The sequence below is a fragment of the Rhinatrema bivittatum genome, chromosome 1, assembly GCF_901001135.1.
Source record: "Rhinatrema bivittatum chromosome 1, aRhiBiv1.1, whole genome shotgun sequence".
NCBI classification, from domain to species: Eukaryota; Metazoa; Chordata; class Amphibia; order Gymnophiona; family Rhinatrematidae; genus Rhinatrema; species Rhinatrema bivittatum.
Window position 1 is genome coordinate 112,905,630 of NC_042615.1, and position 27,855 is coordinate 112,933,484.

Sequence of the window (27,855 nt, forward strand, 5' to 3'; positions counted from 1 at the left end):
TTATCTCTCTAGCGTGACCCGATGATACATTTACCCAGTCTATATTGGGGTAATTGAAGTCTCCCATTATTACTGCACTACCAATTTGGTTAGCTTCCCTAATTTCTCTTAGCATTTCACTGTCCATCTCACCATCTTGACCAGGTGGACGGTAGTATACCCCTATCACTGTAGTCTTCCCTGACACACAAGGGATTTCTACCCATAAAGATTCAATTTTGTATTTAGTCTCATGCAGGATTTTTATCCTGTTTATCCTGTTGGAGAGAATAAAAAAATAAAGAGACTGAAGAGAGGGAGGTTGGGAAAGTTTGTGCTTTCCTTGGTGAGGACGGTGCACGCGGAGTTGAAGCAGTAGGTCGGTGTTTAATGCTTGAGCAAGGCCACAGACACAGAGACTCCACGTGCTTGCTCGCCGGCCTGCCTGCCGCAGATCAGTTGTGACAGTCCAGCTCGCTACTTCAGGGAATCAGTACAGCTTTAAGCTCGCGAACTCATTTTTTAAAGTGAAAAATAAAAATCCAACACTTTCAAGCATCAAAATTTGGAAATAATCTCATCTTTTGCTATTTAAAAATCATACGCCCCACAAAAGCTCCTTTCTTAAAGCAAAATCCCTACTGAGCTCTAGCACTACCATCATCTGCAAAATACTTAACCAACTCCTCGCTGCACTTTTCGACCGCGATACCTTTTCATTAGCCTGACAATGTATTTCTTGACTAGTTTTCAAGGACTAATACTTTCACGTCAAAATCGACTCCGAGTCGCGCTCGCTTCCCCTTTAAAAGTGAGCAAGCCTCTGGCGCCACGCCCCTCTCCCCCCACCTCATTGGTCCTTGACAAATAGGCGCTGGCCGCAGGAAGTGCGGGAAATGCGAAAAGCCGGTGTATTACCTAATTAGGCATGAACGGCGCGCAGGCGCAGAGCGGGAACACCGGTGGAGCTGGAAGTGGGTCGCCGTTCTCACACGGAAAGCCGGGCGGTGGCGGTACACCGAGCTGCACTTTTTTTTTTTTCTCTCCCGGCTGCGCGTGCTCCGCTAGACGCGAAGCTGTGGTGGTAGCGACGGCTCGCATCATGCTTGGGCAGCAGCAGAGTTATTATTACTACCACTGTTACCTTCCTGGCAGCGCGGGGGAGGCGGACGGGAGTCCGCTGGTCAGCTACGTGCAGGAATACCTGGAGTGCGTGGAGTCGCTGCCCCTGGACATCCAGAGGAATGTGTCCCTGCTGCGGGAGATCGACACCAAGTACCGAGGTGCTGGAGTCTTATTAGTGCAGAAAGCGGAGCGCTGGAGCACCCACCGGGGGAGGGGGAGGGGGAGGGGGCGCGGTGGACGGAGCGCATCACTTTCCTGGCTCTGGTGACGGCGCGTGGCTGCCAAGAGCAGATTGTGTGGTGGGGGTTCGGACAGCGCCGTGTTTTGTGCGTGTCCTGTATGACCGGGGTTCGGCTCACAATACTGAGCGGAGAACCGGCAAGGGACGGAAGGAGCTACCGACCGGAAGTTTCCTGACGTCCCGCGACAGCAACATAAACCGTCCTTGGCCCAAGTGATCCAGAGTCCGGAGAGATATATTTAGGGCAGGCTAGGCTGTAATATCTCACCAGGTGCATTGTCTACTGCTGAGAAGAGTGGCAGAACTACAAATCCCGCAATGCATCCTGCTGGTTACATTACTTAGGCCGCTCTGATATGGTGGGACGGGAGGCAGTAAGTTATTGCTGCCCTCTGCTCCTGTGGGCGCCGGGGTACTTCCGGTTAATGAGTTACTATAGCAATGATTCTTTAGTCATTTTTCTGTTTACTTTCATCCTGTCAGGAATTGGGGGGGCGGGGAGAGGCGAATTGATCCCGTCCCCACCGGAAGTGAGTGTAGAATACGGAAGTGCTGAAGAGAGGGTTTCCGTGACGATGTCTGTGTATACCTGCCCCAAAGAGCGCGAGCTCCCTGCTTTTGAGACTGTATGCGTTTGTCTTTCTTTTAAAGTAGTTCTTTATCTCAATTTCCCAATGTAATAACTCAAATTCCTGTGAATCTGTGGAGTGCAGAACTAATCAAGCCCCCCACTATTACTACTACATTTTTTTCTCCAGATGGCCTGGTTCCCTCTGTCCCGGTCCTCCTATCTCCAGGCAAAGAGCCAGAGCAGTGGCGTTATCTGGCCCTGGCAAAAGTCCCTGGGCTCCTTTTCCTCAGTTTTGCTTCTTGTTCTTACTCAGTTGGAACCTTCCCCCCCCCCCCCCCCCCTTTCCTTTAGAGAGACTATTTTTATAACTACAGGTAGTAATTTGAACAAGCACACTTTTAGCCTGCATTTATGAAGCACATGTTTTGAAAATGCTCTGGTAATTGGCTCGCAGCTTAATTTGTAGACCAAAAAGGAAATGGAAAAGTGGAACAGGGCCAGGGCTAGGCATGACCTGTGTGGGGGGAAGGGCCAAGGTCACGTGTGAACTTTTTTAAACACACAGTAGCAGCAGAGGCAGTGGGGCAGATAAGTGTTCACCTCCTGTTTCTTTAGCCTTGTGGCCTCCTGAGCTGTGCTACAAAACTGACAACAAACAAGGCCATGTGGCTACTCCTATCTCACCGTTAGTAACTCAAAACCTTTCTGCTCCTGCTTTCTCTAGGGGAGGGGTAAGGGGGGGGGGCAGAAATGATCAGTGTCACCACTAACTCTACTGTATTTACTAACTGTATTTACTGTACACTAACTACTGTATTTACTTATACTGCCAAATCTACTCTGCCTCCTTAATCTGCTTCAGGATCACCCAACCCTTCCTGTTCTCTGTAGAAGAGAAGGGAATAGGAGTAAAGGAGCTTTATTAGGGAGCAGGGTGGCCATTCTCTGCTCTGTTTGCTCGTGGCTCACCCATGTTGCCTGAAGGGGAGGGACTGGAGTAAAACTCCCCTGCTTTTCTTCCTCTTAAGTTTGAAAAGAAGTGGTGGAACTCTATTCCTGGCCGTTCCCTCATAAATTATACCCTGATTTGTAACTTATGTGGGTTGATTTATGTGATTGCTTTTCAACTTTAAAAGTTTCAAATTTGCCCCAAAACGCCTCTTTGCAGTTTGCATAAAAGTACGCACATAACCAATTTTATTTTTATTTATTTATTTAAGTGTTTGTATACAGACATTCGTTAAGAAAAACATCACATCAGTTTCCATACAACGTGAACATAGCCAACAGGGCTTTCCAGTGTAACTAACAATAGAACTGGGGGGAGAGGCGGGGGGAAGGTATCCAGGGTCTTTTGCTATACATACAGTAATGCGAAATACACTTAAGTAGATATGTACAAATTATATACAATAAGAATACAAGGAGGGATGGGGGGCATTAATTACAGGAACTAAGGGTGGTGGATCTGGAGGGTGAGGGAAGGGGCTGGGAAAGCAGGGAGAGGGTGAAGAGGAGGGCGTGGGGGGGGCGTGGGTGGGAGGCAGGACAGTGGGTGGGGGTGGGCTCATGCCTAGGCATGTGTGAACAGCTAAGTCTTGAGTTTCTGTCTGAATTTCTTAGGGCAGGTCTCGGCGTAGCTGGGTAGGCATTGAGTTCCATAGGGAGGGTCCCGCTAGGGATATGGAGCATTGTTTGGTGGCTGTTAGTTGAAAGAGTTTGGGAGAAGGCGTGTGTGTAGTTTCTATATATGGCGTTCTTGTAGGTCTGGAAGTGGAACGGATATGTAAAGTGTCTGTGAACCATAGCATGTCTGGATTATGAATAGCTTTGTGAATGAGTGTGAGAGTTTTAAATTGAATTCAGGCTGAGATGGGGAGCCAGTGGAGTTGTTTGAGAATAGGTTTAATGTGTTCTTTTCTGTGAGTGCCTGTGAGTATTTGCGCAGCTGCGTTTTGTAGTAGTTGCAGTGGGGCTATGCTGTTCTTCGGTAGACCTAGGAGTAGTGCGTTTGAGTAGTCTATCTTAGATAGGATGAGGGCTTGTAGGACTGTTCTGAAGTCGCTAGGGTGCAGAATAGGTTTGTTTTTTGAGGGTGTGTAGTTTATAGTAACAGTCGATGGTGGAGGAGATAAATTTCTGGAGGCTGAATTGTAAGTCTAGGATTACACCTAGGTCTCTTACGATTTGTGAGAAGTCTAGGGGGGCAATTGGGGAGTTGGCGGGGGAGCTGGGTAATGGGTTGATGTGTTGGGGTGCAATGATCATGAGTTTGGTTTTGTTAGCGTTTTAGGGCTGAGTTGAGTGAGAAGGCTGTTGATGGAGGAGAGGGCACTTTCCCAACTTTTTAGGGCGCTGGAAATGGTGTCAGTGGGTATGAGAATTTGCACATCGTCGGCGTAGACAAAGTGTGGGAGACCAAGATTTGAGAGCAGATGGCAGAGGGGAAGGAGGTATATGTTAAAGAGAGTAGATGATAGGGAGGAGCCTTGGGGTACGCCCCTTGTAATATTGATGGGTTCGGATTCGTGGTTTTCAATGTTAACTTTGAAGTGTCTGTCACTGATGTAAGATTTGAACCAGCGGAGGGGGCCCTGGAGATGCCAATGTCAGTCTATCGAGCAGTATAGAATGATTGATGGTGTCGAAGGCTGCCGAAATGTCTAAAAGGGCTAGAATGTAGGTGTGACCTTTGTCTAAACTTCTGATGACGTAGTCGGCGAGGGAGATCGAGTGTTTCGGTACTGAAGTGCTTTCTAAAGCCATGTTGTGAAGGATAGAGTATCTGGTGCTGATCGAGGTAGTTCTGATAATTGTGTGTTGATGGATTTTCAAGAACTTTAGCAAGGAAGGGGAGGTTGGAGATGGGGCGGTAGTTGGATAAGTCGGCAGGGTCAAGTTTCGGTTTCTTAAGGATGGGTTTTACAATGGCTAGTTTGAGCTGGTTGGGAACATCTCCAGTGGAAATGGAGGTGTTGATAATGTCAGCTAGTGGTTGGGAGATGGTGTCTGGGATAGTCAGGAGCACTTTGGTGGGGATCATGTCAGAGGGGTGGGTGGCGGGTCGCATTTTCTTAAGTATAGCGGAAATTTCAGAGGCGGATGTGTGTTCGAAGGTGTCCATTTTCGTGTCAGAGTTTTTTGGGATAAATTTGGTTGGTGAAGGAACGGCGGGAAAGTGGGAGGAAAGGGAGGTGATTTTCATGCGTACTTTGAGTACAGAGCTCTAGTCTATTTCATAAGACTCATTTGTTTGTATAAAACAGTTTTAGGGGTGTAAATTGCTTTGAAAATAATTTCCTAAATTGTTAAATAGTATAGCATAATTGTAACATTTTGCTTTTCCCTGCCACAACTGCTGGAGGAGGAAGGGAGCCAGTTGCCCAGGGTTCATTAGCTGGGAATTTGTGACCTCACAACAAAATGTTTCCAGAGCCCTTAAATTGCCTCACTTGTATCTTGCAAGAATATCCAAACTACTGTCTAATATAGACATAATCAGATAAGTGCTACTTGGCCCTCCCGATCTATCCATTTGCCCCTACCTAAGAATATATATTAGTCTTTCTACAGTTTCCAGAAAATATGGAGTACGATGGCAGATATGGCCTATATATCATAGACCCTATTGATTTCTGGCAACTAAGAATCCTACAAATGCTGTGAAGGGCAGAACAGACTGTTGCTTTTCTGCTATTATCTGCCAAAGGAAGTATTTTTGGGATCACATGGGGGCAACTAGTTTTTATTAACTTTGGACTCAAGTGTTGGTAACTCTTAATTTGGTCAGAGCAGCGACCATTGTAAGCGACAGCTCTTGGCACCCCTTTATTGTATAATGGGAATTCTGTTCCAGCATTTATTTTCAGCTGCTTGTGGCTTTTACTCAAATGTGTTAAATTTTGAAATTTTTGGAGGTACTTTGATTTGTTGAGATTTCTACAAACAAGTTATAGAGGGTGATATCTCTATTTCACTAGCTTTTGAGAGCTTACTTAAGTTGGTGTAAAATGAGCTAAGAATAACTTTGCCCAAATATGAAAGCAAATTCAGTATTAGTATTGATGTGGAGTTTTTCTTTTTTAACAAAGGAAAAGGATGGTGGAGGAGTAGCTGATATTATTGTAGCAACATGATGGCAGAAGACCATATGTCCTATCTAGTTTGCTCAGCCACACAATTGTTCAACTCTGCAGTCTTAGCCACTCTCCAACAAGCCCCTCCCCCCCCATGCTTGTCCCTTGCTTTCTTGAATTCAAAAACTCAAGCAACAAACTCGCTGCATCAAATTTATGATTCAAAGACACCCAGATACTGTCCTTGTCTCCACCACCTATGCTGCAAGGCTGTTCCATGCATCCACAATCCCCTTTTACCATCATCCCTTCTTCTAGAATCATCTTTCTGTTGAAAGAGGCCCATCTCCTGTGCATTGACACCTCTTGAGGTATTTAAATATCCCTATCATATCTCCCCTATCTTGCTGTCTTTTAGGGAATACATGTTTAGATCTTTAAGTTTGTTCCTATATGCTTTACAGTGAAGATCACTGACCATTGTAGTAGCCCCTTCTGGACAGACTTCATCCTGTTTATATCCTTGGAAGATGCAGTCTCCAGAACTGTACACTGTAATCCAAATAATGGACTTACCCAGGTCTATCGCCTCCTTTTTCTGCTGATCATTCCTCTCCCTGAGCATTCAAGCATCTTTCTGGCTTTTGCCATTGCCTTATCCACCTATTTGGCCACTTTGAAATCATTGGTTGTGATCACCCCTAGATTCTGCTCTTGTTTCGTGTATAGAAGTTTCACAGCCTACACTACACTGCCTCCTTGGCTTTTTGCAGCCAAATACTTGATTGCATTTTATAGCATATAAACTTAGCTGCCATGCTCTATCTAGACCATTGTTTAGGTAGATCTCACCTTCCTGGCTGTCTAACATATTGCACATTTTGGTATCATCTGCAAAAAAATATGTACTTTTTCTAACAGTGCTTCTGCAATATCACTTAAGAAAATGTTGAAAAGGACTGATCCCTGTAACATATCCCTTTCCTAGGAATGAGTTACATTTACCACTACCTTTTTGTTGCCTCCCACTCAAGTTTCAAACCCAGTCGGTCACTTTAGAATCCATACTAATAGAGCTTAGTTTATTTACAAGTTGCCTTTTCAGAAACATCCCAAAGCCTTACTGAAATCCAAGTACACTACATCTGATATCTTCCTTTAATCCAACTCTTGGTCACAAAATCAAATAAATTGATCATATTCATCTGGCAAGACCTACCTCTGGTAAAATAATGCTACCTGGAGTGTTGTAATAAATTGGATTCCAGAAATGGCATTAACCTCTATTTTAGCAGTGACTTAATGTAGTTGTTACAGAGGTCAGATTAACCAGCTTTTAGTTCTCGGCCACCTCCTCTATGAAGAGGAACAACATCTGCCTGTCTCCAGTTTTCTGGAATTACTCCTGACTGTAAAGAAGCATTGAAAAGGTCAGTCCACTTGCTTTGCCTGCTTTTTAGTTTTGCTTGCTTCTCACAAACACGCTTTTTGAAAATTGAGATTTACCTCGCTTCCAATCTTTTTGTGAATGTTTTTTCTCTGGTTTTGCTCCCTGCCCTACTTCAAAAACATGGAATAGAAAAATGTTAAGCAATTCTGCTTTTTCCTTATCAACATCTACATATTCCTCCCCTTTTTCAAGTCTCTCAGTGCCACTTTGCACTTCCTCCTGTCACTAACATAAGTTATATCTCTCTCCATTCTTCTATATTTACTGTTTTCTTTCCATTGCATCTTTGCTTTCTTTACTGCTTTTCCTGGTATTGCCTGTCTTCCTCTTTTTGTGATCTCTTGTAGATGCTAACCTATTTTCTTACCTTTTTTGCTACTTCTTTAGAAAACCATAATGACCTCTTTTCCTTATTTACTTTTCTACCAAAAAGGTTAGTTGCCTTTACAATATCTGCTTTTAGTTTTGCCCACTTTTCTACTTCCCCCTAATTTTTCCCTTCCAGCTACCAACACCATGAAATGCCCAATACCAATTAACATTTGTCTTGAAATCTAGGACCCTCACCTTAGAATGAATCATCATTACCTGTGCTCTAATACTGAACCCAAATGCTTATTCCCAACCCTTTCCCCATCATCCTTTTGCTTTAATGCAGCCTGTAAATCATGAGCTCATTCTTCTCCAACCTGATGAAGAGAGCTTAGCTTTGGAAAACCAGTCACTAATATATCGTTAGTCCAATAAAAAAAAAAAGGTACCATCTGCAACTTGTTTGAACATTTTTTTTCTACCTATCCAAATAGACTACCACTGCAGCCATTCTACTTTTATAGCAAATACTTTGTATCTTTATTTACACAGACATCTTGCATTTATTTCACCATTTTGTCATGTATGTTTCTCAACATACCGTATATACTCGTGTATAAGTTGAAGAAAATTTAGTCCAAAAGTTGATACCTACAATCAATCGCCTTATCCACATTAATAATTCAAGATTGAATCGTTCACACTGTCCCCAGTGTGGCATTTGGACAGCTTCTCCCCCACACCCCCTCCTGATCCCTTAACTCGACCACTCACTATTTTCAAAACAATGGGACTTTAAGTTGCTCAGGCGCATCCTTCCTCCTTCCAAGCCAGGGACTGATTGGCGCACCTTGAACCACATGATTCAAAGCACCACTAGGACCCCGCTTTTGTGGGGGGGGGGGATAGGAGGAAAGACTTGAATGAGCAATTGCAAGTTCATCGTTCTCATAGCAGCAGTGAGCGCTTGAGTTAAGGGATCCAGGGGAGTTGAGGAGAAGCTGTCTTGCCGGCACACTGGGACATTGCAGGGGAGGAGGGAAGACGATAGTGGGTGAGTTAAGGGATCAGGAGGGGGCTATGAGTGAACAATTAAAATAAGGTCGGCCATGGGGGAGGGAGGCAAGGATTCGAACAGCAGGGTCGGCCATGGGGGAGGGAGGCAAGGATTCAAACAGCAAGGATAGCCATTAAACTGATGTCATACTCTCAGGAAAATGAGCTTTGAGAAGAGAGAACATCTTACACCTCATCGCTGAAACTGGAGGATGTTGGATGTGCAAAAGAGGCCAATAATGGTGTAATTGCAAGAGAATTCAATGTTAGTGGAAAAACTCGTCAGACTGGAGAAAAATGAAGAAAAGCTGCTAGAAATGCCAAAGTCAGAGTTTTACATTTTGAAAATTGCGCCTTGATGGAATGGAAAAGAATTTAAGGACTGCATTATGGAATGTAGACTGGCTACATTGTGACTCCCTTGAGCATTAGGTCTCATGCCCTTCAAATGGCAAAAGAAGAAAATGTTCAGCAACTGAGGGTCTGAAAGAATTCACAGCATAATCTGGTTGGTGTTTGCGGTTCATGGACTGGTATGGATTGTGCTTTAATCAGCGCACAAAGATTTCACAGAAATTACCTAAAGAGCTTGATGAAAAGGTCTGTCTGTTCTACAAATTCATTATTCAGCAAAGAATAAAGAATCATTTCGATATAAATAACAGTAATGTGGACGAAACGCCAGTGGCAATGGCAATCGCACTGTAGCTGGCATTGGTGATAAGACCGTACTTGTAAAAACAACTGGTCATAAAAAAAAAAAACCCATTTCATGGTGGTCCTGGTCTTGCCTGGCAGAACAAAATGCACCCGGTGGAGGTATTCAAGAGGAGAAACGATGCCTGAGAACCTAAAAATGCTGATTGACGTAACTGTTCGGGTTCATCCTAAAGGCTGGATAGATGAAGAGGGAAAGAAATGCTGTGCGATGTGTGGGGTACACAACCAGGCGCGGGGCTTAGAAAACGACCATTGCTATTGGTGTGGGATATGTTCCCCACACGTAACAGAAGTTGGAGACCACGTTAGCAGTGATTCCAGGTCTGACATCAATGCTCCAGCCGTTAGATGTCTGTCTCAACAAGCCTTTCAAGGACTAATTGCAGCATATGTGGGAACAGTGGATGCATTCTGGTCAAGCAAAGTTAACGAAAGGAGGGAACCTGATGAAACCAGACATTGATTTGGTAGCAAAATGAGTAAAGGATGCCTGGGAGTCAATTCCACCAGCAACGGGTAGCATCCTCAGAAATGCTCCCTTTCCATGTGCAGGACCCCAGAGGCAGGCAGAGCTCCAAAGTCTCAATGCGTGGATGAGACGATGGTGCAAGGAAGAGGGTTTTAGACTTGTTAGGAACTGGGCTTCATTTTGAGCAAGGAGGGAACTTTTTCTGAGAGGATGGGCTCTGCCTTAACCAGAGTGGAACCAGGCTGCTGGCACTCTAAATTAATTTAAAAAGGAGAGAGCGCAGCTTTTAAACTAGATGGGGAGAGGGGGGGGGGAGCCAATAGTTGCTCAGAAGTGTATGGTTCATAATTATGTAGCTTTGAAGGATACTAAGAGCAGGGAAAATAGAGCATCCCAGTAGAGAGGTTGCAATAATTGCAAAGGGAATCAGGTGCCTTTACAGTGCAGAAAGATTCAAAATTACCCCTGTCAACTGATGAGCAGGTTGTTAATACAAACAAACTTACTTTGAAATGTCTATATGCAAATGCTAAGTCTAAAAAAAAAAATAAGATGGGAGAGTTAGTATATAACACTGGATAAAGAGGTAGATATAATTAGTATCTCAGAGACCTGTTGGAAGGAGGATGATCAATGGAACACTGTAATACTAGGGTACAAATTATATCAAAATGATAGAATGGATCAAATTGGTGGAGGGGTGGCACTATGTTAAAGCATTGAATCAAATAGGATAAAAGTTATGCATGAAACAAAATGTCCTGTTGAATCTATGGATAGAAATTCTAGATGAAAAAGGGTATAAAATAGTAATGGGGGGGGTGTATTACCGTTTACTGGCCAGAATGAGCTAACAGACAATGAAATGCTAAAAGAAATTAGGGAAGCTAACAAAATCAGCAGCATAGTAGTAATGAGAGATTTCAATTGCCCCAGTATTGGCAGGGTGAATGTTATATCACGACATTCTAGAGAAGTAAAGTTCCTAGATGAAATAAATGACTGCTTCATGGAGCAGCTGGTACAAGAACCAACAAGAGAGGAAACTATTTTAGACCTAGTCCTTAATGGGAAAACTGGATTTGGTGTGAGAGGTAAATGTTGGAGCCACTTGGCAATAATGATCACATTATCAAATTTGACTTAACTGGAGGGAGTGCAAAAAAGAAATCTACGACAGCATTTAACTTTCAAAAAGGTGACTGATAAATGAGGAGACTGGTTAGGAAAAAACTGAAAAGAGCAACTGCAAAGGTTTGGAGTTTAATTCAGGCATGGATGTTTAAAAATACCAACTTGGAAGCCCAGAACAGATAGATATATTCCATGCATTAGAAAAGGTGGAAAGACAGCTAAACAGACTACTGGTAGGGGTTGAAAGGTGAGGTGAGAGAGGCTATAATATCTAAAAACATCTTTCAAGAAATGGAAAAGGGATTTGAATGAAGAAAACAGGAAACGGCATAAGCACTGGTAAGTCAAAAGCAAAGCATTGATAAGGAAGGTAAAGAGAATTTGAAAAGGGGTAAAAGGAGCACTTAGGGATTACAATACCATAGAGAGACTAAATGACTTTTTTGCTTCGGTATTCACTGAGGAAGATGTAAGAGATTCTATCAGAAATGATATTCAAAGGTGATGATTCAGAGGAACTGAAACAAATCTGTGAACCTGGAAGATGTACTAGGGCAAATTGACAAACTAAAGAGTAGCAAATCTGGACCAGATGGTATACGTCCTAGAGTGCTGAAAGAACTGAGAAATGAAATTGCAAATCTGCTATTGGAAATTTTGTCAGCTATCAATAATATCCATGTACCTGAAGACTGGAAGGTTGCCAATGTAACAATCTTTAATAAGAGATCAAGGGGTGATCCAGGAAATTATAGACCAATGAGTCTGACTTCTGTGCCAGGCAAAATGGTAGAAACTATCATAACAAAATTGTTGAACATATAGATAAGCATAGTTTAATGGGACAAAGCCAACATGGATTTAATCAAGGAAAGTCTTGCCTCACAAATGTGCTACATCTTTTTGAAGGTGTAAATAAATGTGGATAAAAGTGAGTCTGTTGATATATAGTGTATCTGGATTTCCAGAAAGCATTTGACAGTCCCTCATGAGAGACTTCTTAGGAAATTAGAAAGTCATGAAATAGGTGATAGTGTCTAAAAGATAGAAAAAAGAGTAGGACTAAATGGTAAATTTGCCCAATGGAAAAAGGTGAATAATGGAGTGCCCAAGAGAATCTCTTCTGAGACATTTTTTTTAGTATATTTATAAATGACCTGGAAATGGGAGCAACAAGTGAAGTGATCAAATTTACCAATGACACAAAATTATTCAAAGTTGTCAGATTGCAAGAGGACATTGCAAATCTGGGAGACTGGACATGCAAATGGTAAGTGAAATTAAATGTAGACAAGTGCAAAGTGATGCACTTAAGGAAGAGTAACTCAAATTATAGCTACAGAATGTAAGGTTCCATATTAGGAGTCACCATTCAGGGAAAGGGTCTAGGTGTCACTGTTGAAAATATGTTGACGTCTTCTGCTGAATGTGCAGCAGCAGCCAAGAAAGCAAATAGAATGCTAGGGATTATTAGGAAAGGAATAGAGAATAAAATAGAATATAATGCCTCTCAATGGTGAGACCTCATCTTCAGTATTGTGTTCAGTTCTGATCACCACATCAAGAAAGATTATAGCAGAATTAGGAAAGGTACAGAGAAGGGTGACCAAAATGATAACGGGGATGGAACAATTCCCCTTTGACGAGAGGCTGAAGAGGTTAGGACTCTTCAGCTTGGAGAAGAGATGGCTGAGGAGAGAAATAATGGGAGGTCTATAAAACGAGTGGAATGGAATGAATAAACATTTACTCTTTCAAAAAGTACAAAGACTAGGGGACACCCAATGAAGTTACTGTGTAATACATCTAAAACTAATAAGAAAAAATTATTTTTTTACTGAATGCATAATTAAGCGCTGGAATTCGTTGACAGAACATGTGGTGAAAGCTATATTTTTATAGCTGCATTAAAAAAAAAAGTTTGGACAAGTTCCTGGAGGAAAAGTCCATTAACAATTAAGGGAGAGTTGCAGAAATCCACTGCTTATTCTTAGATTCCAAGCTGCTTATCCCATTTACCCCTTGGGATCCTGCCAGGTAATTGTGACTTGGCTTGGCCACTGTTGGAGACCAGGATAGTGGGCTTGATGGACCCTTGGTCTGACCCAGTATGGCAAGCCTTATGTTCTTATGTTCTAAATCATTTCTAAAATGTGGCATTAGCAATGCTATGGATGGATCAGAAGATGACACCATCTATAAGAACATGGCCATACTGGATCAGACCAAGGGTCCATCAAGCCTAGTATCCTCTTTCCAACAGTGGCCAATCCAGCCCATAAGAACCTGGCAAGTACACAAAAACTGTCTATTCCATGCTACTGTTACTAGTAATAGCAGTGGCTATTTTCTAAGTCAACTTAATAGCAGGTAATGGACTTCTCCAAGAACTTATCCAAACCTTTTTTAAACACAGCTACACTAACTGCACTAACCACATCCTCTGCCAACAAATTCCAGAGTTTAATTGTGCATGGAGTGAAAAAGAACTTTCTCCAATTAGTTTTAAATGTGCCACATGCTAACTTCATGGGTGTCCCCTACTCTTTCTATTATCCGAAAGAGTAAATAACTGTTTCACATCAACCCATTCTAGACCTCATGATTTTAAACACCTCTATCATATCCCCCCCTTAGCCGTCTCTTCTCCAAGCTGAAAAGTCCTAACCTCTTTAGTCTTTCCTCTAGGGGAGCTGTTCCATTCCCCTATCATTTTGGTTGTCCTTCTCTGTACCTTCTCCATCGCAACTATCGTTTTTGAAATGTGGCGACCAGAATTGTACGCAGTATTCAAGGTCTGGTCACACCATGGAGCGATAGATGCATTATGACATTTTCCCTTTTATTCATTCCCTTTCTAATAATTCCCAACATTCTGTTTGCTTTTTTGACTGCCGCAGCACACTGAACCGATGATTTCAATGTGTTATCCACTATGACGCCCAGATCTTTCTTGGGTGGTAGCTCCTAATATGGAACCCAACAATTGTGTAACTATAGCATGGGTGATTTTTCCCTAAATGCATTATCTTGCACTTATCCACATTAAATTTCATCTGCCATTTGGATGCCCAATTTTCCAGTCTCTGAAGGTCTTCCTGCAATTTATCACAATCTGCTTGTGATTTAACTTCTCTGAACAATTTTGTATCATCTGCAAATTTGATCACCTCATTCGTCGTATTTCTTTCCAGATCATTTATAAATATTGAAAAGTATGGGTCCCAATACAGATCCCTGAGGCACTCTACTGCCCACTCCCTTCCACTGAGAAAATTGTCTATTTAATCCTACACTCTGCTTCCTGTCTTTTAGACAGTTTGTAATCCACGAAAGGACATCACCACCTATCCCATGACTCTCTACTTTTCCTAGAAGCCTCTCATGAGGAACTTTGTCAAACACCTTCTGAAAATCCAAATATGCCACATCTACCGGTTCACCTTTATCCACATGTTTATTAACTCCTTCAAAAAAGTGAAGCAGATTTGTGAGGCAAGACTTGCCTTGGGTAAAGCCATCCTGACTTTGTTCCATTAAACCATATCTTTCTATATGTTATGTTCTATGAAGACAGACAAATCTGCATCGGATGATGATATCACCAAAGATTAGTTTCACAACTTATTCGAACATTCCAATGATGAAAAATCTGACTTGGGAAGTATTTGAAGGAGGTACTTTATTCTTTGTTAAATTGTTTGAAAAATTAAGAACATAAGAAATTGCCATGCTGGGTCAGACCAAGGGTCCATCAAGCCCAGCAGCCTGTTTCCATCAGAGGCCGAACCTGGCAATTATCCAAACACTAAGAAGATCCCATGCTACTGATGCAATTAATAGCAGTGGCTATTCCCTAAGTAAACTTGATTAATAGCCGTTAATGGACTCAAATGCCTTCTGAAAATCCAAATACACTACATTACCGGTGCATCTTTATCTACAGGTTTATTAACCCTTTCAAGAAAGTGAAGCAGATTTGTGAGGCAAGACTTCCCTTGGTTAAAGCCATGCTGACTTTGTTCCATTAAACCATGTCTTTCTATATCTTCTGTGATTTTGATCTTTAGAACACTTTACACTATTTTTCCTGGCACTGACATCAAACTAACTGGTCTATAGTTTCCCAATCACCCCTGGAGCCCTTTTTAAATATTGAGGTTACATTAGCTACCCTCCAGGTACAATGGATGATTTTGATGATAGGTTACACATTTTTAATAATAATTCTGAAATTTCATTTTTGAGTTCCTTCAGAACCCTGGGGTGTATACTATCCAGTCCAGGTGACTTACTACTCTTCAATTTGTCAATCAGGCCTACCACATTTTCGAAGTTCACCGTGATTTAGTTCAGTTCATCTGAATCATTACCCATGAAAACCTTCTCCGGAATGGGTATCTCCCTAACATCCTCTTCAGAAACAGCGAAGCAAAGAAATAGTTTAATCTTTTTATGATGTCCTTATCTTCTCTAAGTGCCCCCGTAACCCCTTGATCATCTAATAGTCCAACTGACTCCCTTGCAGTATTTCTGCTTTGGATATATTTTTTAAAGTTTTTACTGTGAGTTTTTGTTTCTATGGCCAACTTCTTTTCAAATTCTCTCTTAGCCTGTCTTATCAATGTCTTACATTTCACTTGCCAACACTTATGCTTTATCCTATTTTCTTCTGTTGGATCCTTCTTCCAATTTTTGAATAAAGATATTTTGGCTAAAATAGCTCATTCACCTCACCTTTTAACCATGCCAGTAATCGTTTTGCCTTCCTTCAACCTTTCTTAATGTGTGAAATACATCTGGACTGTGCTTCTAAGATGGTATTTTTTTAACAATGTCCAGGCCTCTTGCACACTTTTTACCTTTGTAGCTGCTCCTTTCAGATTTTTCTATTATTCTATTTTTCTCATTTTATTGGAGAAATGGTGCCAATGGCTAGAAGGGGCTCATCACCATATTACCATCTATATAGATCACAAGAACCTTGAGCACCTCCATCAAGCCCAGCGTCTGAACCCACAGCAGGCTTGTTGGGAACTTTTCTTCACCCATTTTGATTTCAAACTCAGGTATGGACCCGCCGCTAAAGACCTCTGAGCCAACACCCTCTCTCATTCCTTCGATCCGGAGGATTCAGTTGAACCTTCTCAACATATCATAGATCCAACCTGGGTACTTCTCACAGCCACCATGACCATCCCTCCAGGGAAAATGGTCATTCCACGTAAGCTCCATAGCAAAGTGCTAAGTTGGGCCCATGACTCCCTCGTTGCAGGCCACCCTGGTGAGCCTGGACATTTGCATTGCTTCAGCAATTCTACTGGTGGCCCAATAAGCCAGGACATCATTTTGCATATGTGGCCTCTTGTCTCATCTGCATGCAGCGGAAACCTCTAGTGGAATGACCTTGGGGGCTGTTACAGCTGTTGCCGGCCCCCAAGGAACCTTGGACTCACAACTCCATAACTTCATCGTGGACTTACCCCTCTCTAATGGCAACACGGTCATCTGTGTAGAGGTTGACCGCTTCTCTAAGATGTCTCATTTCACTGTACTGCCTGGTCTTCCTTCCACTCTGCAAGTAGCGCAACTCTTTGGTCAGCACGTGTTCTGTCTCCACAGACTACCCAAGCATATTATCTCGGACCATGGCACTCAATTTACAGCAAGATTCTGGAGGGCTCTCTGAAGAAATTCAACATTCAGTTAGATTTCACCACTGCAGTACCATCCACAAGCGAATGGGCAGTGCGAATGGACCAACCAGACTCTGAAATATTTCCTTCGGGCTTATGTCTATACCCGGCAGGATGATTGGGCTGCTCTGCTTCCCTGAGTGGAATTCTCTCATAACTCCCAAACCTGCACCGCTATGGGGGCATCTCCATTCCAAATAGTGTATGGCAAGCAACCACTACCTCCTCTTACGCTTCCACTAAGTGTTCCTTTTCTGGCAGTTCAGTTGATGGCAGAGGAATTGAAAGAACTATGGAACCGCACACAACAGATGCTGTAGGAGGCTGGCCAGAAGGCTAAAAAATTCTCTGATCTCGATCAAAAACCTTCACCCCAGTTCAAACTGGAGAGAAAGTTTGGCTCAGTACCCGGTACATACGGCTCAGAATTCATCCATGCGGCTGGCTCCACAATACATTGGTCCCTTCAAAGTGCTCCATCAATTAGGTCCAGTGATCTTTCATCTCCAGTTGCCCACTTCCATAAGGATCTATAACGCCTTCCATGTTTCTCTCCTGAAACCCCTGGTACTCTCCTGGCCCTCAAGGAAGATACCTGAACTACAGGAGATAGCTGCCAAGAACAATACTACGTACCAGATGCTTGAAGTACTAGATGTAAGAAGACGTGGCCATAAGTGGGAGTGCCTCCTTGCTTGGGAAGGATATAGCCTGGAGGAGAACACTTGGGAGCCAGCCTCCAACATTTTGGATAGAAACCTAATTAAGCACTTCCATGCCTCTCACCCCTGGAAGCCAAAACTCTCAGGAGGGAGGCTCAGAGGAGGAGGTACTCTTACATTCACTAGAAACAGATCCCTGTGACCGGCCCCACTCATCCATCATCACACCGCCATGGCAGAAGCAGGCCCGAGCTCCCTGGCAGCGGCAGGGAGCCGATGCCAATACAACTGTCTCTCTTTGAGGCCCTGAGTGGTGCCATCATTCCACGTGGCTCTGAGCCACCAGCCAACACCACCTCTGCCTTCTCGCAGCAGGAATGCTGCTGACACTCCGCTCCAGCTTCCGACCCCCTAGGCATGCACGCAAGCTTCTGTTCCAGATTTAACGGGCCTGCAGTAGGAAAAGCTCCGCGGGTCTCATCGATGACATCATCTTCCAGGGACTATATAAGGGTAGTCCCTGTCTTCATCTAATGCCTTGGCAATAGGTCTCCTCACTCATGTGAAGTGTATTGCCTCTGAGTTCCTGAGTTGGTCCTGCCTCCTCATTTCTCCTGACTGTCTTTGGCTTTGAACTTGGATCGGACTGACTATGAGCTACACTGCCTGCCACGACCCTTGCCTGGATACTGACTACAAGCTACGCCACCTGCCACAACCCTTGCCTGGACTGCTGCATGGACTTTGATTGTGAGTCCGCTGCCATCACTTTGGACTCCTTTCCCAACTCCAGTCTTGGCCTGCGTGACTGCTTCTTGCTCCTCTTCTGGACTCCCATCTTCGCAGAGGCCCCACGTAAGTCCAGCCAGACCCAGCACCCAAGGGCTCAACCTAAGGGGAATGTGGGCTGGTAGTGGTGAAGTTCCAGCTGGGTCTCTGCTCCTCATCCTCTTTGCCTACCAACGGTGGGGGCCTGTAAGGCACCTTTCCACAGGCAGAGCCAACTCCCCCTTGGTCCAAGGGTCCATCAGCTTAACAGATCTACCTTTTTATACCAGGAATTTCACTAAGAATCCTGTTCCAAATATCAGCCAGCATATCTAACATTGTCTCCTAGATATCTCACTGCCATCTTATATTTAATGGGGGGGTCGATATTTAGCTGCTGAGCAGCTAGTTAAGTTAGCCAGATATACCTAACTTAACTGGGATATTCAGTGGCATGGCAGCGCCACTGAATATACCTGGCTATCTTAAAAATTAGCTGGCTAAGTATTATAAGAACATAAGAACATAAGAAATTGCCATGCTGGGTCAGACCAAGGGTCCATCAAGCCCAGCATCCTGTTTCCAACAGAGGCCAAAACCAGGCCACAAAAACCTGGCAACTACCCAAACACTAAGAAGAACCCATGCTACTGATGCAATTAATAGCAGTGGCTATTCCCTAAGTATAATTGATTAATAGCCATTAATGGACGTCTCCTCCAAGAACTTATCCAAACCTTTTTTTAACCCAGCTACACTAACTGCACTAACCACATCCTCTGGCAACAAATTCCAGAGCTTTATTGTGCGTTGAGTGAAAGAATTTTCTCCGATTAGTCTTAAATGTGCTACTTGCTCACTTCATGGAATGCCCCCTAGTCCTTCTATTATTCGAAAGTGTAAATAACCGATTCACATCTACTCGTTGTTATTGGGACCACATTTATTAGGGTAGTGGGAATTGTGAACCAAAACCCTTTAGTAGCTCTGGTTCCTGATTTTTATATATTTTTTTTATATATACATATGGTAAGTGTGTTCTGTGCTGTGCAAACATCTCTTAATAGTCTTGAAAGGATATCTTGTTAAACATTGGGGCTAAGTACCTTGAATTGTAATTTTAAGACTATTAAGAGACACATGCGCAGAACACATTTATTCACCATATAGAAAGATATAAAAATATATATGAAGGACCAGAGCTACTAGTGATTAAGAGGTTCGGTTCACAATTCCTGTTACGCTAATATAAAACGGTCCCACAACATTTGTTTGAAAAAAATATTGAATACATCATAGTTACAGGGGTATTTTGTTATTTATTACATTGTTCTCATAAAGATTACTATTTTGGCAATTTATATTGCTATGACAGTAGTAGATGCAGGTTCTCATTGAGCTGATAACATAAGATTTACCATACTGGGTCAGACAAAAGGTCCATCAAGTCCAGTATCCTGTTTCCAACAGTAGCCTATCCCAAAAGGTAAATAGATTCAATGCTATTTATCCCAGGGGTAAGCAATAGATTTCCAAGTCCATCTTAACTGTGTATGGGCTTTTCTTCCAGGAGCTAGTCCAAACCTTTTTATTAAATCCAATTTGCAGTAGCAAACTAGGGCAAAAGTTTTTACAAGTTTTAGAATTGTGCGACAATGTTAAGAACATTTTGAGTAACTTGGCAGGGCAGGCCTATCAGTTGCTTGCCACAAGCCATAACTGCTTTATTTATATTCTTTTCAGGATCTTGTACTCTCTCTCGTTTCCACACACTTCATTTTTGTGGATGACTTGCAAATACTCATCCCCCATCACAGACTCTCTAACCTCCACCATTGAAAGATGGGAAAAAGCACTTTCATCTCTATAAATAGCCTCCTCACTTCTCTAAACCTGGCCATCAACTCCTCTAAAACTGAACTATTCATAATCTCTCCTCCGAACCGTTCCACTAGCACCCCCTGAAGAAACACCTCATTCTCACTCCAAGCTCGAGATCTAGGCGTCATAAAAGATAATCGCCTCAACCTACAAAAATTCATCTGCTCAATTATGAAAGATTGCTTCTTTTAACTCAATACCTTAAAAAAAACTCAGACCCCTCCTCCACCTTAGTGACCTCTGTACAGTTCTGCAAGCCACCATTATGTCCAAAATAGACTACTCTAACTCCCTCCTTGGTCTACCCAAAGCCACGATTAAACCTCTTCAAAATGCTGCTGCGAGAATACTCACAAATTCTCGTAAATGTGACCACATCTCCCCTATTCTCAAAGATATGCATTACTTACAAAACACTCCACAACCAAAACATCCATGCCTCAAACAGACCCACCAGAGCCTCATACAAAGGGACTCTCCACGTTCTCTCCCCAAACATATACACCTCAAATCCACTAAAGAGCGCGCCATTTCCATCGCCGGCCCTAATGCTTGGAACACTATGCCACCCGAACTCAGACTAGAGCAGTGTGTGCAGAAATTCAAAACAAAACTCAAGACATGGCTATTTAAGCAAGCCTACCCTTAAACCTTGGTATACTTGAACCTGCCAATCTAACTCCTTCTGTCTACCTAACCTGCTCTCCACAGAGGCCCCCCCCCCCCCCCCCCCCTGGATAATCCTTGATACATTCACTTGTGTAAAGCATTAACTGTGCTTTCTGTGCTGCTACATATTGTGTATATAATTTTTCTATACATTGTACATACCCCTGGCTACTTGTGCTTATACATCCCAACCTAAGTTTGGGACACATATTGTGTATATGTTTTCCTTATTTCCTACATGCCTAATGCTCTCCTTCTGCCATGCATTCTTCTTATGCACTTCCCAGTTCCTCTTTACCCTGTTTTTTGTAACTGCTCTTCTCCTACTTCGTTTTCCCCTGTTACATGTAAACCGGCATGATATCTCTGAATGTCGATTAAGAAAAACATTAAATACATAAAATTCTATGTTCTTTCACCCAGCACATTCTTGTGCTGTCCTCTCTCAAACATTCTCCTCTAACCCTCATATCCTTTCCTCTTCCCAATGTTCTTCCTCCAACCCCTACTCTCTGAATCTCTCTTCATTCCACTCCTTGCTTTCTCCCTTCAGACTCCCGCCTTCACTCCCCCATGTTCTTTCCTCCTCATGCTTTCATACTTTCCCCTGCCCTCCACTGCTTGCTCCGCCAGGCGGCTGCCAGTGTCCAGAACAGCAGATAGCACAGTCTGAAGTCGGATGAAATGTGGCTGGTAGTGTGGAGCAGCTACAGTAGTAGCAATGGAAAGGATGCACATAGCAGGCTCCATTCTTTGGCCTGGCAGGACAGGCTCTGCTGAGCTATATCTTAGTGGCAAGCTTCAGTCTTTGACCCAGCAGTGACAACGGGTGGCAGAGCTGGAGCTCAGTAAAGATCGTTTGGCAGTTCCTTCCCTTATCAGTTTCTCTGCTTGTGCTGGTAGTTTCCTGTCTGATGGGCACAAATGGAAAAAAAAGCATATTTTCTTTCATAAAATTTTTAAAATATGCATGGTTCCCTCCTCTACTAATCCTGTAGTAGCTGGGTTTTATTTCTAGACCACCTTCAGTCCCTGATGGCAGTGAAAGAAACAAACACACCCTTTCGAGAAATAAACTTTTATACTGATTCACTAAACTTGTGTTCACTCTCCTTCCTTCCAAAAAGAAGGATTTGTTTGTCTCTTTCAGCAGTATCTGTTATGAAAGCGTGAACTAGATCTGGTCCCAGTGCTGATCTTGGGTGACTACCATTTTGCCATCACCCTTATGCTGCTTTTTACTCTACCAATTTCCAACCCAATTTACCATCTTAGGAGCTTCTTTCATGCTGTATAACTTGCTTATGAGTTTCCTAGCTGATTTCCCTACTCCTGCTAATGACCCATTTACAGACATTAACCCAGCGGTTCTCAACCTATGGGTCGCGACCCCGGTGGGGGTCGAACGCCCAAAACGCAGGGGTCGCGCGCTCCCAGTCTCTCCCGCTGCCGTTGCCGCCGGGCTGTCAGCACGTTCAAGCCCAGCTGGAACGGCAGCGGCGCTAGAAGAAGCTCTGCACCCGCGGCTGGGCCTTTTCTTCTTCCTGCGCCTGCCCCCCCCTCCCGTGACCCGGAACAGGAAGTGAATCGTGGTGCGCGGGAAGGAGAGAGCCGCGCGAAAAAGTAGCAGCAGCATCGGTCCCCGAGCAATAGAAGCAGCCGGTAATGGAGAAAGGAGACAGCAGCATGAGCCTCCCGCGGCCGATGGGATTCTTCTTTCTTGGCCAGCGGAGGCTGCTGCAGCTCCCATTTGTGCTCGGGGGGAGAAGAGGAAGTGAGTGAGAGAAAGAGAGAGAAGCAGCCAGCCAGCCTGTGTGTGATTGACTGGTCAGAGAGCTGATGTGTGTGTGTATGTGAGAGACAATGAAAGTGATTGCTCAGGGAGATGACTGATGTGTATGTGAGAGTGTGAGACATTAGTCAGGGAGGTGACTGATGTGTGTGTGTGAGAGAGAGAAAAAGCATGGAAGTGAGAAGTCTGGGTATGTGAGAGAGCATGGGCATAAGAAGCCTGGTGTTGTGGGGGTGAAAGAAAGCATGGGAGTGAGAAACCAGGGTGAGTGTGCATGCATGAGAGAGAGAGACTGCTTGGTAAGGTGATGGTGTGTGTGAGAGAAAAAGACTGGTGTGTGTGTGTGAATATGAGAGAATGTGATTCAGGGAATGAGAAGCCTGTGCACGTGGAGAGTGAGCATGGAAATGAGAGAGACTGGTGTGTGTGTGTGAATGAGAGAAAGTGATTATGGGAATGAGAAGCCTGTGCATGTGGAGAGAACAAGCATGGGAGTGAGAGATTGGTGAGTGAGTGAGTGTGTGTGGGGGTGTGTGTGTGTGTGAGAGAGAGAGAGACAGAGAAAGTGATTATGAGAGTGAGAAGCCCATATATGTAAGTAGAACACGGGAGTGGGAAGCCTGTGTGTGTGTGTGTGTGTGTATGGCATGAGAGAAACTGTTCAGGAAGGTGACTGGTTTGTGTGTGTGTGAGAAAGTGATTATGAGAGTGAGAAGCCCGTATATGTAAGTAGAACACGGGAGTGGGAAGCCTGTGTGTGTGTGTGTGTGTGTGTGTGTGTGTGTGTGTGTATGGCATGAGAGAAACTGTTCAGGAAGGTGACTGGTGTGTGTGTGTGTGCCAAAGACTGTTTGGGAGATGATTGGTGTGTGAGAGACAGAAACTGGTCATGGGGGCATGACTGGTATGGTGTGTGTGTGTGAGAGACATGGGCACTAAGGAAGAGGACCATAAGTATAGAGCTTAGCTTCTACTGCTGCTTCTGGTGAGTGCCACGGCCTGCAGGGAAGGGGAGTAGGAGAGCTGCTGGAGGGGGTAAGTAAAGGTGGCTTTTTAAGTTTATTTTTCTTGACTGCCATTTTAATTGTGTGATGTCTGCTTTTTTGAAATATTTTATTGGTGTTTGGAGAATGTTTAATAGTTTTTATGCGTTTTTAATTGTTGGATGTTCATAGCTGTTTTGAAACATTATTCTGCTTATTAGTATAGTTTTACAATTATTTCTGTGTGGGGATCTATAGCTGCTTGCTAGTTCTGTTTTCCTAATAAGAGGTGTATTGGTTTTTAGGACTTGATTTAATATTTGTAGTGTTGCCTTTTCATAGATAGGGTTGCTCCTGTTTGAGTGTATTCCATAATACAGGTGTAACTGTGTGCGGATTAGTTTATGTGCATTACTACAGATCCTGGGAGTATGTTAGGTCGGTTCTGTGTCTGTTACCGAGATGAGATATTTTGCTAGCATGTAAGCGTTTGTATCGGTCTTATTTGTTGTGTTTTCTCAGAGGACATGCATTGGTGGTAAACTGCTGTCTTTTCATAAGTAGGGCTATTGAGCCTGGAAATAGAAGGAGTTTGAGTTGCTGTTACTGAGATGTCACTAGAACCAGAATATCTTTTTTGTAGGGTGAGTTGTATGGGGAATGTCATAATTCTGCTTTACATCCATTATTGTGGGTCAGGGGGGGGTTCCTGTGGATACAAACTGTACTTTTACATCTAGCCCCGTGACGATCATGGGTCAGTGTGCCATGCATGTGAGAACCTATGGTGAGTTGAGTTACATTCACATTATAAATGTCATAATTAAATGATAAGTGTGCACTAAAATCCAACCCCATCCATAACCCCGCCCCCATATGACCAAAGCCCCGCCCTCACCCCACCCTCACGGGGCGAGGGCGGGGCGAGGGGTCACCGCAACATGAGGAACTGTATTGCGGGGTCACGGCATTAGAAAGGTTGAGAACCACTGCATTAACCAGTTAGAAACAGAAAGTAAAATGTATTACTTTGTCACTGGTACAAGTGAATACTAATGCAGAGCTTCTGTGGGCCAGCCTGTGTTAATTGTTGCAGAACATTTGTTTTAGTTCAATTCATGTTTTGGCTCTCCAAACCAGAATCTTGTGAGATTCCCATCTGTATCCTCTAAATAATGGCATACCGGCCTCTATTAAAGAGAACTTGAAAAGCTGGTGTAGTCCCTTCTGCACAACAGAGAAAAGCAGGAAGGAGGTAGATGACTACAGGCCAGTAGTGGGGGAATTTTGTGGACTTCCAGCTTAATCAGAATGAATGTCCATTGGGCTATTGTGCCATAAGTTATCTTTGGGTTTTCCCTATTTTATATCCCCTATCTAATTTGTGTAAATCTGTTATTGCAATCATTTTCAGCCAGAGGCCATGTATTGGGGACTGCTTCTGGAACCCTGGAATTAAGAACCCTAAATGCAATTAAATGTCACTTGTGCAGTGGCTGAGACCACTGTAGAGAAGGTGTAGGTTGGTAAGCGTGAAGAGGTCAGCTGGAGGTGACAGGGAAAAAAAAGGTGCAAAGAAAATAAAAATGAACTGGGATACAGAGGGGGAAGGGTGTGGTCTGCTGCACAGTAGCACTAGCACCTCATGTTTGTAAATCTCTAGTCACTGGTGGATTTCTTGAAGGGCTGATCTTGCAGCTTAAGGTGGTGTTTTTTTTTAAGGTGATTCTTAGAAATTGCAGGAGTTGTTAGCTTTCTGGTAGAAGTTTAGCATAACATTTGGTTTTCTTCTCTTATAGAAGTATTGAGAGAAATTGATGATGTCTGTGAAAAACACAAGAATGAAAGTGATGAAGCTCAGAAGAAGCGCCTGCAGCAGCATCTTCAGCGAGCACTGATCAGCAGCCAAGAATTTGGTGATGAGAAGCTTCAGATAGTTACTCAGATGCTTGAGTTGGTGGAGAATCGAGCCAGGCAGATGGAGGCCCATTATCAGTGTTTCCAAGATCCATCAGAAATGGACCAGCCTACAGAAAAGGGCAAAGTGGACCCCAGCCAACCAGAACGCATCTCGCGCAGGCCCCGCAGGCAGCGTAGTAGCGATGGCCGTGACCTGTGCCATGTGTCCAATGGGATGGAGGAAAGGGAGGAGCTACAGCCTAAAGAAAAGAGATCCAAATCGGCCAAGAAAAAGAAACGTTCAAAGACGAAGCAGGACAGAGAACTTTCTCCTATAGACTTTGCAGTAGATCCTGATGAACCTACATACTGCTTGTGCAACCAAGTGTCTTATGGAGAGATGATTGGATGTGACAATGGACAGTGTCCCATCGAGTGGTTTCATTTTTCCTGTGTTGGACTCTCCTATAAACCCAAGGGAAAATGGTACTGTCCTAAGTGCAGAGGAGATAATGAGAAAACTATGGACAAGTGTCCTGACAAAATGAAAAAAGAAAGGCGGTCGAGGTAGTGCATGATGTCCAAGTTTTAAAGTATTTGTGTTCCTTTTCTTTGCAATATTCCACTCTATGGAGGAAATGGTGTTTTAGGATAAATGCATAAGGCTATGCAATTTTAAATCTCTAGTATTGAATATTAAGAGCAGTTGTATTTTTCTGACTGTTTTCTGTAATGGAAGACTTTATTATCCCTAAGGCAAAGTGCTTGCAAAATGACCCAAAATGGGGGTTCAAGGACTTGGTTTGGTAAGTTTTAATTTGTTTAAACATTTATAGAATTTTGAAAATTCTAAGGTGCTACTTCTGAATTTTGAAATAACTCATTTGCCTCCCAAGAAATTATCAGCAGTACTGGTCCTTTGGCTGGTGGGAATGAAGTACACAACTGTTTACCTTGAGACAAGTTCGGATGCCAAACTAGAAAAGGGGAAGCAATCACTGAAAGGAAAATTTAAAAAGAATGGACTTTTTATTTTTTTGTGCACTGCTGACTTCTTTTTTTTTTTTTTTTTTTTTTTTTTCCATATCCAGGGAGAGTCTTCAACTCGTAAGCAATTAGATCCTGTTTTTGGGAGAGTTGTTTTTTGCTTACTCTGGCCTCTATCCTTTAACATTTCTGAACAGCGAGAGATTTCAGCCTCTGGCACTTTTTTTCTTTCTTATGCAGCAAACACATATTTGGGCTGGCTCAAGGAATATTCAATTCTGTCCCATGCAGATTTACTTCTGTGCATCCCTCGGAATGAACTTCGCAGATTAGAGGCTTTTATGCCTGACCTGGGTACTAGGTGGGAGGGAAAAACTGTGCACCCCATTTTCAATTCCCTAACATTTAACTTATTACAGTGTAATCAAATCTGTCTTTTCATGTATTCTTAAAATATTTTACACCCTGTACAAATGTAGTTATAATAGAAAAAGCCAGAATATTGTACAAAAACTATAGTCAATAAAGTGAGTATTTTTTAAGCTTTCCCGTGTTAGAAAGTTATCTGTATGTTGTGGATTTTTGTTTCTTTGGTTTGTGGAATTTTTTTTTTTTTTTTTATAACCCACGTATACCTGATTTAAAGAAATATATATTTTATCAGGGCACTATTTGACCTCTTCCATAATAACTCTTTTCTGTCAATAAGCAAGGCTGAATCTAGCCAAACTGCACACACTTTTTAAAGTGAGCTCTATGCAATAGGCTAATGAGCTGCCATGCTAAAAAGGAAATGCTAGGGATAAATTATGCGTCCTTAGCGGGTCCATGCCTTTGAGCACCGAGGAGAAGTGGCTGTACATGGGTTAGGAAAACGGACGCACAATTTTACGAGCATCCAGTTTCCTAAACTGACTGTGGATGACACTTTTTTTTTTTTAGTTACTCCTTTTTCGGTTCCTCAAACTTAATATCGCCACAATGTTAAGTTGGAGGAACTTCAGAAAAGCAGTATTTTCTGCTTTTCTGTTTTTGGAACTCCTCAAGACTTAACACCAGCTCCGTGGCTCATGTTAATTTTTGAGGGTAAAAATGTGCAGGTCGTGATACTTATTTAAAAAAAAAAAAAAAAAAAAAAAAAAAAAAAAGAGGGTAATAGCAAATAGTCTCAACATGGCATTTACATGTGAGAACTATTAGCGACGTGCTGGTTTGGACACGCTAATCACCTTATTGTGAATAAGAGGTTATGGATGTGTGTCCAAAACGCACATCCACCCGTGGATTCGCCTGAGCGCATGGTGTTGCATTGGCCTGTTCGCTAGAAGACCTCTTGCTGCACTGAGCATGTGCAGGAATCTTGTCTGAGCCTTAGCATGGCCGTG

General features: G+C 43.1%; 1 protein-coding gene across 1 annotated transcript; it reads left to right on the forward strand.

The window, feature by feature from the left end:
• Window positions 1–883: 883 nt before the first annotated feature.
• Window positions 884–27,017, forward strand: ING2 (inhibitor of growth family member 2). Its single transcript, XM_029582038.1, has 2 exons — window positions 884–1,262; window positions 25,384–27,017. The coding sequence occupies exons 1-2, from the start codon at window positions 908–910 to the stop codon at window positions 26,052–26,054; spliced, it is 1,026 nt and encodes a 341-aa protein (XP_029437898.1). The 5' UTR covers window positions 884–907; the 3' UTR covers window positions 26,055–27,017.
• The last annotated feature ends 838 nt before the right edge of the window (window positions 27,018–27,855 follow it).

Bases quoted from the DNA above. Each gene is read 5' to 3' on its own strand.
- ING2 (XM_029582038.1), top strand. From the start codon at position 908: ATGAACGGCGCGCAGGCGCAGAGCGGGAACACCGGTGGAGCTGGAAGT. The intron at 1,263-25,383 runs GTGCTGGAGTCT...CTTCTCTTATAG, and splicing joins GATCGACACCAAGTACCGAG to AAGTATTGAGAGAAATTGAT.